This window comes from Dryobates pubescens, chromosome 7, assembly GCF_014839835.1.
Source record: "Dryobates pubescens isolate bDryPub1 chromosome 7, bDryPub1.pri, whole genome shotgun sequence".
Lineage (NCBI taxonomy): Eukaryota > Metazoa > Chordata > Aves > Piciformes > Picidae > Dryobates > Dryobates pubescens.
The window spans coordinates 29,194,314-29,207,839 of NC_071618.1; the positions used below are offsets into that span (position 1 = coordinate 29,194,314).

At 35.6% G+C, this 13,526-nt stretch overlaps 1 protein-coding gene across 4 annotated transcripts in view; it reads left to right on the top strand.

Moving 5' to 3' along the window:
• DACH1 (dachshund family transcription factor 1) overlaps positions 1–13,526 on the top strand; it is a 372,242-nt gene that overhangs the window by 334,147 nt on the left and 24,569 nt on the right. For 2 of the 4 annotated variants that reach the window (XM_054163025.1, XM_054163026.1), the window contains 3 exons: positions 399–542; positions 990–1,058; positions 4,782–4,848. In XM_054163025.1, the coding sequence (XP_054019000.1) occupies positions 399–542; positions 990–1,058; positions 4,782–4,804 (236 nt within the window). In that variant the 3' untranslated portion in view covers positions 4,805–4,848. The remainder of the gene's footprint in view (positions 1–398; positions 543–989; positions 1,059–4,781; positions 4,849–13,526) is intronic. The other 2 variants (XM_054163024.1, XM_009910794.2) reach the window with 1 other exon arrangement.

Below are 13,526 nucleotides of genomic sequence, written 5' to 3' on the forward strand. Positions count from 1 at the left end.
AACTGTGTGCAATGGGCAATAAAAAAAATCATGGATTTAATCCCCCCAAAAGCACCTCACCTCCAGAAACAGAACCATGTCTGCATCAGATGATGTAAAAAGTGCATTTCATTGCTTGTTGTAGGGTTTTCTGATTTGGACATTCACAGATTGTCACTTGTTTATTACAAAATAAATGCTATGGCTGAATATCACCTACAGTTTTCAGTGCTATGATATGAAACAGCAGCTAACAGAATACACCAGTGTAGGTCCAGCAAATTTCAAGTAATTTAAATTGGTATTGTCTAATTAATCAATTTATATGAACTGTTACATATATGGCATTTTTGGTGACTCTGAATATGTAGCCAAGTTTCAGATCTAAATCCAAGTTCACTAATTTTCTTTTTCCCTAGCAATAATTCAGAAAAGGCTAAAAAAGGAAAAGAAGGCAAAGAGGAAATTGCAGGAAGCACTTGAATTTGAGACTAAACGACGGGAGCAAGCAGAACAGACACTGAAACAGGCAGCTTCAACAGAGAGTCTTAGGGTCCTAAATGGTAAGAAGCCAATTTTTGCCTCTCTGTCGTGAACTTTCAATTTAAGTGCCAAAAGAAGCTAGTTATATTGAAATATTTATAACATGATAGAAGGGGGAAAAATTATTTTTTTCCTTCATTGAAGTGATGCCTTGTTTTGTTACTTTATATAGTATGTGCAAATAAACTCACTGGAGAGATGTTCAAACTAGGACAATTTTATATTATTAGCTTGAGAAGTCAATTTTTTTTCTCTTCTTTTTATTCCCCCCTTTATGCTTGAAAAATCTATTGCTCATTAATCTTCCTAGTCCAACAAAAAATTGTCCTGGCCTCCAGTCATTGTTCAACATTAAAAAAACTGACAAAGGTTGATTGTATTGTAATTCTGCATTGGAGTAACAGGTTGTAAAAAGGCTATAAGAATCAAATGAAATATGTGTCAGTCTTACCTTTCTATGTTTCTAGACTCTCTGACCCCAGAGATAGAAGCTGACCGCAGCGGGGGCAGAACAGATGCTGAAAGGACAATACAAGGTAGGAATTTACAAAAGGCTATAAATCTAGATCTTGCTATATGAGTTTTTCCTCAGCTTTAGACTGCTATTCAAGCATGTAGCCTACCATCTGGGCCACATCAAAACAAGTTCAAACAAGGTCAAGTTCATCTTGCTTGTTTATAAGGGAGAATACATTCTGCGCTGATAGATTTTCTTTAAATTAATAGGTCATTTCTGTTTATACACAGCAATTGAAGAATAATTAATTTGAAGCAATATTGGGTTGAATCTCAGACATGCTGAATGCAGATTTTGTGAAAATGTATAGTTAGATTTGAGATAACTGTGTTTAAAGGTAGATTTCAAACATTTTGAGCCTTCTAACTATACAAATGGCTAAATCTAATGGGTAACATTCAAGGCATGATGAGAATTTCATAGCTAATATTCAGTGGCAGTTACTGAAAGGTGTGTTTCAATAAGCTGCTCCAAGCATTAACGATAAATAAACTGTTTATTCCCTTCTTGGATTTTTCATTTGCCATATTCCATTATTTGCATTTTAATAAAACAAATCTGCTGAGTAAATTTGTATATGAAATACTTATGAGAGCCATGTTACTTCCCCTGTGAATCTAAATATATAAATATTGCAAACACCCAGATACTATTAAAGAGCAAATTTTTAAGATAGTATTTGTGTTACAATGTCTTCTTTAGAAATGAGGCTAAATCTACCTACATGAATATTAAACAGTAAAAATAGCATTTGTTTTCAATTGTAAATGAAGGTGCATTTTTCAGAGGCAAGTCTAAAATTATTAGCTGCAGTAATCACTCTGAACTGCCTTTATTTTGCATTTCGGAGTCAATCATCTTAACCATACCGTTTGACATATTCTGTGTGTTATTTAATCACATTTTCTAACTCCTAAAGAGTTGCTACTACTGTGCTACAAGGAGGTTGTAACAACGGAATAAAAAGTCAACAAGCTTTTAATGTGCTGAGCATATAAACAAATACAAAAAGAGACATTAAGTTCTTATGAAAGACAAACGTGTATAAACAAATCCATTTATATTTAAAGCAAGTTATGTCTGCAAAGTCAATAACTCGGAAGTTGGAATATGCCAGATTAAATGTTGCCTGGAAAGTGGGTACATCTTATGAGGTTTGTTATTCCAGAATCCTGCTTTCCTTCCCATACAATGTATGCCTTATTCAAAGCACCATTTGACATAATTCATTTAGCAAGAAATCCAGTCATTATGTCATTTTGTTATAATCGAGTCATTTTGTTATTTTCCTCTGTGCAAAGGTAGACTTCTAATTTCTTGGGAGGCCAGTGTGTTACACTAGTCACTGCTGTACCTGAAGTCTTTGAAAACATTAATTAATTTCTCTTCAGAACATTCATGCAAGGAAGTGAAGTCTTGAGTATTCCAGTTGGAAAACTGGGAGAGTCACAAACAGATTAAGATGACCTAAATTTTCATGAATGTTTCCACTGGATGTATCCCAAACTACAAAGAAACAGCACTTCATTATCTGCTATTCTCTGCCTAGTTAGGTTCATTTCATGGATTACTATTTCTGCAACAAATGAAATCAAGGATTTAGCATTCTGAGCCATGATGATCTTTCCTTGATTCATCTGTCCAAGGTGTTGCAGGTTAAAAGAAAAATGAAAATTCACAGAGGACTATTTAATTGAAGACTGGACCATGATGCATTCTGGTTGTGATACTGAATCCTGTTGCAAAGGCAACCTTAGTTCTGACATATCCTGTCTCTACTTTGCAGTCTTAACATATAATTAAAACAGGGGTGTTTTTAAGGAAAAGCTAAAAAAAAGCAAGAAAAAAAATCTCCCTTCTTATAGTTTAATATATTCAGCTTAATCATCATCCAGCAGTTAAAAACTTTTAGATCTACTACATTATGTAATCTTGCAACACAAACGTAACTGTAGAAACTTATTTGTCACTGTGAATCAGCTATTATAGGGTGACAGGTTTCTAAAACAGTTTGAGAAATAATTAATAGGGGACAAGTAATGCTAAGTTTCAGGGCTCTTTGTGTCCAGTTCCAGCACTGGAAGAAGGATTCCCTTTCACCATAAATGCCCTTTGTTCTGTGTTCCTTGGTAGCACATATTTCTGAATCTCTGTCACAGTTCCTCCTAGTTTTTTCCTCCTCAATCCAGTTCCAGGTTTTGTCATGGCTAATCTCACTATTTCCTGGCTCTGCATTATGTCGTGTTTCTTTTTTCATAACTTCACATGCTTTCAGCATTTTGTCCTGAAGTCAGTTTCATACCACCCTGATTATTTATTGAATTGCAAGCTCTTTCTCAGTGACCCACAGTCCCCTGTCTGTGTGACCTTTCTTGTTGCCTCCTCCTATTATCCATCCACTCAGAGACTCCATGCTGCATTGACATTCCCCTTTGCAAGCTTTCCTGTTTGGTACAGCATCTCCACCTGTATTCTCTGCTACCTCCAGCTCCTCATCAAGCTCGCATTCCCTACTGCATTCATTCTGATTCTTCTTCTGTGCCTGTCTAGATATCAAGGAGATAAGCACTTACAGAACAGGAAAGACAATTTCTGCACTCTTAAATAGCTAGAACTGCAGTTGTTTGCAGTAATGAAGAGAGTTGCAGGGAAAGAATTATGTCATTCCTTCAGCACTGGGATAAAGCATGCACAGTAGAGATGGACTCCTTGTAGGATTTATCTGCAGAAGTCTACAAAAGCTTTACAGTGGGTGAAACTGATTTTTTCAATTCTTATTTTTAAATTTTCATCAGGGCCACAAAGACCATATCTTTCCAATTTTGCAGAATTTAAATTAGGTGCTTGCATTTTCATCTGTGATATTTTGTATACTCTAGTATGCACTATAGACGAATTATTATGTAGAATATGCACTATATTAAATAGTAATACTATATCTTGCATGTTTCAGGTTCTGGGAAAAAGTAGTAACTAGGGAAATATTTATGCTTTTCTTATTTCTCTTAAAAATACATATCTTGGTATCAAAGGATGTCTTGGTTAAGAGTCTTTTTCTCCACCATCATTAAGTTTTTTTCAACTTACTGTATTCAGCATGCTTTACAGTTCTCTAACTAAGCAAACAAAGGCAGGAAAGCTGCAGCATTCTGTGGGGAAGTGAAATAATTGAAATATTAAGTATAATTTCATCACTTAAGAAAATACTATACAAGGAAATCATAATTAAAAATGAAGATTTTATCTGTTATTTGTTACAAATAAAATGATGCTTGTCAATTTGAATTTATACTTAATGTTGCTATTTTTAACTATCACTTTTGTGAGTAAGGAATAGGATGAATTTATGCGTAAAAGATAATTACATTTGTCAATAAGGGGGGGCTATGTTCTGTTCTGTTTTTCATCATGTAGCACTTATTCAGATACAGTTTTAGTTCATGTAAAGAAATTTAAATTTGAGGCTATAGAAAGAAACAGGATATTTTAGAGTTGAGTTTGTTTGTTTTTAAAAAATACTGGGTAGATAACAGTTTGTTGGAGTATCCATAAAATGCTAACGAGTAATCATAATAAATAACCCAGTTATGAGCCTCATATATGCTTACATATTTTTTAACAGATATAAACAGATACTAAGTTATTAGGAACTGGTGTAGACACTGGTTTGAAATGTTTTCTTTCTTGCTTCTGTTTAAAATAATAATAAAGCAGATTATCCTCTTCTCCATACATATTGTAGGTTCACTAGATGCCTATGCCTAGCTCCCAATCCGGTTTCCCAAGACCCCCTCATCCCACACAAAAAGGTACCATACAAAGATACTGTTTGACTTTTATATACTGTTTTTGTTACCAAGCCTCATACTAAGCACTAGAACAATGACATTTACTGCTGCTTTTATTTTCTTGTGTCCACTGACTTTTTTTTTCCCTCTTCTGGTTACTTACCATTTATTTGTCTGCCTACATTATTAATTTTAAATTTTCTTTATAAATTCCACATTCTCAACTTTCAGTCTACCAGTAGTTCCCCTCCCAAATCTTGTACATTCATATTCATTGCATTTAAACATCACTCCATTTATGCATTATCTGATCCCCTCTGAAAGTGTTCTACTTCTGCACTGTCCTCCCCATTGACCATTCTTTTTATATGGAGTTCTTGTCATGTCTTCCTCTTGCCAAATCACACCCAAATTATGTCATTCTTTTCTTCTAAAGCTATCCTGATAAGAACAGGAAATTTAACCAAATTTTCTCTCTCTCAGGCTGCTATTTTGTCTTCTTCATTTAATTCCTATTTTCTAGCAATTGTCTCAGCAGTACCTTTTCTGCTTTCCTCCAGTTAATTTTATACTTCTACATGTCATCACTCCAGCTGCTTCTTGAAACCGGCTAATAGTCTTCTCACCCTGTGCAGTTTCCATGAATTCTCAGACCTTTTTCTTTACTTTTTTTTCCCCATCCAAAATACCTGTCTGCATTCCAGGAAACGCTTTGCCTGTCCTCAAAATTTTCCTATCCCACTCTATTCTTTCAGTCATTTTTTCCTTAACTATGCATCCTCCCATAGCACAAACTCTGTTCCTTTTGTCTGCCAATCAGAATTTCATACCTCAATTCCTTATTGGGCTGCAAATACTTTCTTTTTTGCTTTCTAGCACATTATCTGTCTTTCTCCAAATCAGTCTGTTCTGCTGTCCCTGTCTCTTAGCAAAGTGAATTTATGCTTTTTAAGCCCTTTCCCACCAATTGTTTCTTCTTAGCTTTTTCTAGTACTCCAGATCTTCTGTAGGCTTATTGAGAACGTAGTTAAGTGTAATGCTGTGTGGCTTTAGACTGTGTTTTGCTGATCTAAGAAAAAGAGACACTCAGCTACCATGCACATAAAAGCTTCCAGGGCTGTCTGTTGTTTTATGTCCCAGGAAGGATAAGGCAGGAAATTGAGATCTTGAACAGATCCAGGAATAGAGAAAGAAAGCAACTGCAACTCAGAACACTGACTGTATAGTCCTGCATGAAATTACTTGTAAGGCCTTTGAAAGCTGCTGCAAAGAAGTGAGAAAGAAATTATGATTTTGGACCCTATCAAGAGCCTACTGTGCTTTCTGGTGCCTAAGTACTAGGGGAAAGCTGCTCTATAGCTGTCCTCCACATTAATAAAAATTGCTTAGATACAGCTTCAGTCATTTGCCTGAAAGCCTAACCTAAATTATTTTCTGCATTGGTTTGAAACTTGTTTAATCTATTTTTCAACAAGTAAAATCAGTGTAATAATCTCACCAAGTGATAGTCCTTCATTCTTTCTTGGTCTATTTGTGTTTGAAAGATAGCTATCTGAAGGGCTTCTACATTGAAAAGGAACTTCTGGTCATTCTGTAAAGCTTGTGCACACAGCTCCATTTCTGATGTACAAATCTTGGACAAAGGCATGTGGAAATCTGTGATTATATTTCTTATGAGATCAAAACTTTATTGGAAAAGGCCATTATCAAGGCTGTAAAGTCAAGCTTTCCAAAATTAGGAAATAGTAGAATTAAGGTTGTCTTCTGCACCTTTGTTCGGCCGTCTGTGCATGCATCATGATATAATCTTTAATTATGTGATTAGATACTGTATTTTTCACAGTACCTTGTCTCATTCAGTGGAGGGGCGAGGATGTAGTTGAATAAATGGATATCTATCCAATATTTTCTTTATCTTCAGTGCTCAGTGTGTGTTCCCATGCTTTATATAATACCTGCTTTATATATATAATACTCTAATCGTTAGACATCATGCTGTACAGGAGAGGTATGAGTGATTTCATATGTTAAATCTTAATTTTGTCATTTCCTAACAGTTGAGTGTTTTACTTCACCATTTGAATAATGTCCTAGGTAACAATTTCCTAGGGTTTTCTTTTCAACAATAAGCTACAAAGTCAGAAGTTTCACTGTGAGATGACATCTGACAATCTTACGGACTTGAATCTTCAGAGTCACAGTGATAAAGCTAACCAAGTAACCGATAAATTAATATCTTATGTGTGGTCTATGGAATGACCATTTTGCCATGGGTGTTTTACAGATGCTTGTTGGGATATATTTCATGTTCTTAGGCACTGAATCCTCCTTTAATTTTTGTGGCAACCTGTATCACTTCTAAGCTTTGGTATTCTTGTTTCTTCCTCATATCTGGTCTTTGTATAAGTTCTAATAGCCATTTCCACATGTTATAAACACTGCCTTCTTTTTTTCTCACATTTCAATAAAAATTTCTCTTTATACCCAGACATAATTCCAGCCTCTAATTTTGACTTCTTACACCTGATATCCTTGTTACTCAAGATTTAGGCATCACCAGTTATTGGCTTATAATATTCTATGCACATACTGCATATCGTGTTACTTCTCAAGATTTCTCTCTAAGAGAGTTCAAATTACTTTAGCTGCCTTTCTTGTCCTGTCTATATTCTGTCCCTATCTTTCATTCTCTTTACCACCACTGGGTTCTGTTTTTTGTCTAGTTAGTCCAAATCACTTGCTCTCTCCAACTTCATTCTTGGTTACCGTCAGCCAATCATTTGTTATTACTAGCTCCCTTTCAACGGTGTCTCCCAGTGCTCTCATATCTGTGTTTCTACCTATGCATTTAACCAGTCTCAGTCACTCCCACATGACATTTTCTGTCATTATTTCCAGTTCCAATGGCATCAGAGTTCTTGGCCTAATTTATATAAAACTTAAGTGTTTGCAAGTGTTTGCAGATTTTGAGATCAGTGTTGGCTGCTGTTGTAGAGAGGACACGTTTTCCACTGCAAGACTACTCTCATATTGACCTATGATTTTTTTAAAATAATTTTCAATATCCTTAAATCAATTTATTTTCTGGGGACATCAGTTCTCTTTGAAGCATGTTTAACTTAAATGTCTCTTAACAAAGACGAGATCATCCATCTGTAAAATGTAAAGCAATTTTCATATATTTTCTACAGTATTAAGCTGTTAAACCCAAGAATAGCATCTGATTCTGTATATGTTTTATCATTTTTTCTTGCCTTTTTTCTTATCAAAACATCTTAGAAGAGTTAAATACAATGATTTATATATGAACTTGTAAAGTCTGCATTTTTACTCAGTTGACACTTGCTCATCATTTACTCCGTTTTTATTTACGTAAGTACGATGGATTTGTTGTTACTTGTATATTATTGCGTGGGACTTCAATCCAAAGACTTGTAGTTCTCCTTAGTTGTAAAGCCAGGATGCTCAAATGTATTTACCAGGTCATTTTCAGAATGAAATTAATTTTTTACTTTCTCATGTGATGTTCCTTCTTTGCTGATCCATTTCAGTACTGTTTCCACTTCCTTTGTATTGTTGCTTTCTCATTTTTCCCTCTACCTCTATTTCAACCTCCCCAACTGATGAAATACTACTTTTGTGTATCTGAGATCTTTCTTATTGTGCCACTTCTTTGACTTGTGAGGCCGTGTGTGTGTATGATTTAGAGCTACGTGTGTCTGCTGTTTGACCAGGTGCTAACTAGGAGATAACGCGTATTCTGAGGGATCAGTGATGAGCTAGGAAATAAACATCTTCTGCTTTACATCTTGTTGCTGCCTCTTGGCAACTGGGCAAATCAAACAGACCATGATGCTTCTCAGAAGCTGATGGGCCAAACAAATGGTATTTCAAGCTGCAAGAGACTCACAGCCCACCTGTTGTGCAGGCCCATTGTAAAGGTTGAACATTTCAGCAGGGAAAAGAAGTGAAGAGCAGGAAAGAAAGCTGTCAGAAGCCTGGAAGGGAAAGGAATTTTTTTTTTTCTTTTTTCTAGAAATATTGAATAACAGCCCAAGGAAACATCTGCTACTTAGCTAGGCTGTTTATGGAAACAAATGTCTGACTATTCAGATCCATAGAAATGTAAAAATGTCCTGTGCAGCAGCAATGGACTGGGGTATTTTGGAGATTATTTTTTCTGTGATTTTCAGTCACTTGGACTGTTTTTCCACCCAGCCAGATTTCTTTAATTTTTTTTTAAGAACCTTGTGATCTCCATTTAATTTGTCAAGAAGTCTTTTTTTTTCAGCTTAGGATTCAACAAACATTAAGAAGGTCTGTCTATGTTTGTCAAATACCATGCTTTGTGAGAGTGTGACTTCCAGCAATCTGGAAGATTTTGCATTTTAACTTTTATCTGTATAATTATCACATTTCTTCCTTAAGTTTTCCATTATTAAGGTTTCTGAAGTTGTTTCAATTTCATTTGACTGCACTCCTTAGTGTTATTCTAGGAAGTCTGGGTAATAGTAGTGATCTGAGCTAAAAGGAAAGTGAGAAGAAAACAACAAAAGTGACCCACTGGGGAGTGACGTCTGCTGTCTTACTATTGATCCTTCTCTGTGTGCCAGGGTTTGTCAAACAAATTGATGCATTGGTGAAAATATATACACATTAACTGTTCCATTTTAGAAGGTGAAGGCTAGTGTATTTCCTGCCTTGCTCTTCTATTTTGTCATTCATATGATCAAACAAAAAATATTTTCATACCTAGCGGTGATGTTAAAGGGAGGAAACTCTTAGTGTCTGACTCTCAGTGACATTTAGTGGCGCTGCTTTACTGTCTCCCTTCAGTTAGTCCACTTGATTCTGTGTTATTTTTGTTCAGACTTCTTGCTGGTTAAACATTGTTCCTATTTGCAGTAACAGTTACTTATAATGCTTCATTTTCCTTCTGATTAGTGCCTTTAAACTTCAGCTGCTGTTTGACCATAGTGTGTAACGCCTTGTATTAATGTCAGGGTCATGCACTTATTATTCATCTGTACAGTGCTATGCACTTCAATGACATTATATACATAATAATAAATAACAACATCAATCTGTGTGTAGCACATTGAATTTCATTACTGTTGCAGGTGTATCTCTGAAGATAGGTTCTATAATTTTTATACATTTTAGAAAAGGCTGGGGTTGCTCCCTGTACCCTAACTAAAATATTTTATTGTATTTCCTATAGGAAGAGTAAGCCTTATTAGCTTTACCAGATTTCAAGTTTTAAAGACATTTGTTTTACTGATTTTTTGGTTCAGATTTTAAGCCTAGATTGTACATTAGACATTTATGACATCTCCTACCATTGAAAAACTGAATGTTCAATGAGGAAACATACAATAACAATGTATATTCCTTCATATTTCCTCAACCATGAATAAATACTTACATTACCTTACAATAACAAACAGTAATAAGTATGTTCCATATGTTTCTGGCCAGGAGTCTAGCACTTTGGCAGGTTTTCAAACCAAGATAATCAATTAAAGACAACATTGATTAACTTAAAGAGAAGGTGGTATTGATTATAGGCAGAAACCTGTAAATAGATGATTGACTCATAGTGTTCATGGGTCATTTTTAGCTACACCTTTAAACTCCAAGGTACATAATCCTCTCAGCTGTCACCCAAAAAGCAAAGGAAGGGCATGGAATTAGTAAACAGATACGTGTTCAAATTGTTCTTGCAAAGCCCTCTTATTCAACGCATGCATAAATGTTTTTCACATTTTCTTTGAAATTGCTATCTATTGCAATTCACTTCTCATTTTATAGCTGTATATGTATATGAAGCTGCTGGAAATCAAATATGTTCATGGCTTTTCTACTGAGATAAATGATTAATCAATCAGAGGCTTTCTTCCAACATGGTACTTTAGGGCACTTTTAAAGCAACTATGTGTAAAATTAATGATTAATACAGAGTTGAGCAGGAAAACTCAGGACAGTAAGAATATTAAAATGCACTGTGCACCAAAGAGGTTGTTTATATATAATTATTTTGACTAGTTTCATTTTCATTTATCTCTTACTCCCTTCCTCCCTCCTCCACGTTCATATTATTGAAAGAGAATAGGATGGAGGAGTTCATACCTTACAGACTTCTGAGATCACCCCAGTTCTCTTGTTACCTGGAAGCTACAAGCCACCATCCTACCTGTTTATGTTTCCCATAAGTATCCTTTCCCATCATCTTCTCCCTCAGAAGGTAACTAAAATATGAACAGCCTAGGAAAATGAATTTTGCTAGCATAGTCTCATCAGCTGAAAAACAAATCACCTTTTGCCTTGTAGAGAAAGAACTAAAGGACTGTATCATTTAAACCAGAAGGGAAAAATGATTAAAATTATATCATTTCAGTGGACTGATATTTCTATAGCCTATCATTTTATAAGCAAAGTGGATTTCTACTACTTTCACAACTGAATTATATTCCTGCACCTCTTTAGGTTGGATGGGGATGCTGACTGTAAGCTGTGTTTGCCTCTACACTGTGTAGAGAGCTGTCCCTTTTTTCTCTTTCCTTCATTTCCCTAAGCCGCATTTACTACTTAGACAAATTCTGGAAAGCGGCATCATGTCAGCTATGATGCATGTCATAAAGAAGATTGTTTCTTGACATTTGTTTTTTTAAACTACTATAGAGATTTAAAAAATGTCTGATGTTTGTGTATCATCCTGTTATAAAGGAACTTCATCTGTCAATATTTGTGTTGCATTCTTGTAGGAAATCATTAAGACTTCAGCATCAACAGACCACAAAATATTTGATGTTTTGAAATTTTTCTACTAGTTGCACTTCCTTTGTTGTGACTTGCGTGACATGTGATGGAGACAACTCTTATGCCAAAATAACAATAATAATTTTCAATTCTACTAAAAGTACTGCGCTTTAAAAAATTAGTAGTACAAGCTAGTAGCCGTTAAGTTACTTTATCCACTTAACTCACATAGGAGGAAATCCATTAGACAATGAGATCCATTATCTCTTTCCCAAAAGGGTGCTGCATTTTGTGTGGATAAAAAGAAACATCAAATCTAGATTAGAATTCAAGTCTTGAGTTGCATGTTGGATCAGGTTTAAAACATTAAATATGAGTAGAGGCCATCCACTGGCCTTTTTTGACTGTTGGCCACCACCTGCTTTGAAGAAGAAAAGAAAATTTCTTATCAAGGCCATGTGGGTTAATCTACCAGGGAAGGTCACCATTAATTTTCCATGTCATCCCTGCATGTCTGAAATTCTGAAAACAAAAAAAGATTTTCAGAGAGAAGTTAGCATATTCTTGTCTTAAAATTAATTCTTACACTATTTAAAAGTTTATTTGATTGTCCACAAGTAGATGACATCTGCATTGGTTTAACCATATCTATGGAAGATCCAGGCCTTTCTGGAGCAGCAGCTGGAAGCCATGCAGGATATTGAAGGCTGGCTCAAATCATACCAGGCATTAAATCAAGCCCTTTTTGCTCATTTAGAATACCTTTGAACATACTACATTCTTGACTTGGGTTATATTAAATGGAAATTTATAGCTTATAAATTTTGAACCAAAATATATTTATCATTACATTAATTCAAAGAGAAGGCCTATGGGACCTTTCTAGCAATTTTAGGGGAACCGCAAATATTCATGGGATAATTTCTTGCTGCACTGTTATGTGTGGACTAGCCTGTATTTTATATAGCGCTTGTCTGAGATACAAAAATGTGGGATATGGAAAACACTGGGTTTTTCCCCCCCCCTTTTTTTTTTTAAGAAGTCCCAGGTCACTAACTTTGAAAATTATCTGATGTTTTTTACCATATGTGACTCATGTAGTAGTCCTTTGGCCAAGTAGAGAGATGGGCTCAGATATACCATCCCAGAACTTTGTTAATATGCCTTTTTCTTGTGCTTTCTCTGTTTATGAAACATCTTTGCATTCTGTCCCCACATTCAATATTAAAATATTCCCATAGCTGCTTCCTTTTTTTTTTCTTAATTAAAAGAACACCCCAAACCCACACAAAACAAAAAATTCAGTTTCACCAAGAAGTTTGCAAGACAATTTGTGTCTGTGGGGGAAGAGTGTTACTGCCTTGGTGTGGAGGAGATGTCATCCTTGTTGGCTGTGCTGTCCTCTGCTGGAGGGGAGGGAGAGATCCCAAAGTCAAAGTCCTCTGAGCAGCCTCTTCAACTCCATGTGTTGCAGCAAGTGGAACTTAGGACACAGAGAGAGGCTTCCTCCTGGTCTGCTTCTTCCAGGCTACATGGTGATGTCTCTGTCCTTTTCTCTCTGGTATTTTCTTTGTTTTTCTTCAGAGCAGCATTGCCCCGAGTGTTTTCCTTCTTTCAAGCCAGTAGTTGCTCAGATCTTTTATACAGTTTTTTAGGTATGTGTCCAGGTGGTGAAACCATTGTCCTTTTCACCATCCCCCCTTTCCGGGGTAGCTGATGGTAGAGATGATCTTGTCTCTGCACATTCCAGAGAGTCGTTATCCAGTGGGGTCTGCCCAATACACATCAGCTATTGTTTGGGCAAGGAGCAAAGGTGATTTTATCTTTGTTGATTCACAACAAGAGAGACAAGATTTAGTCTCTCACACATCCCTACCTATATTTCTTACCACATTCTTGAAATTACTGTCCCCATTTATGACCAAGTAAAAAAACAAACA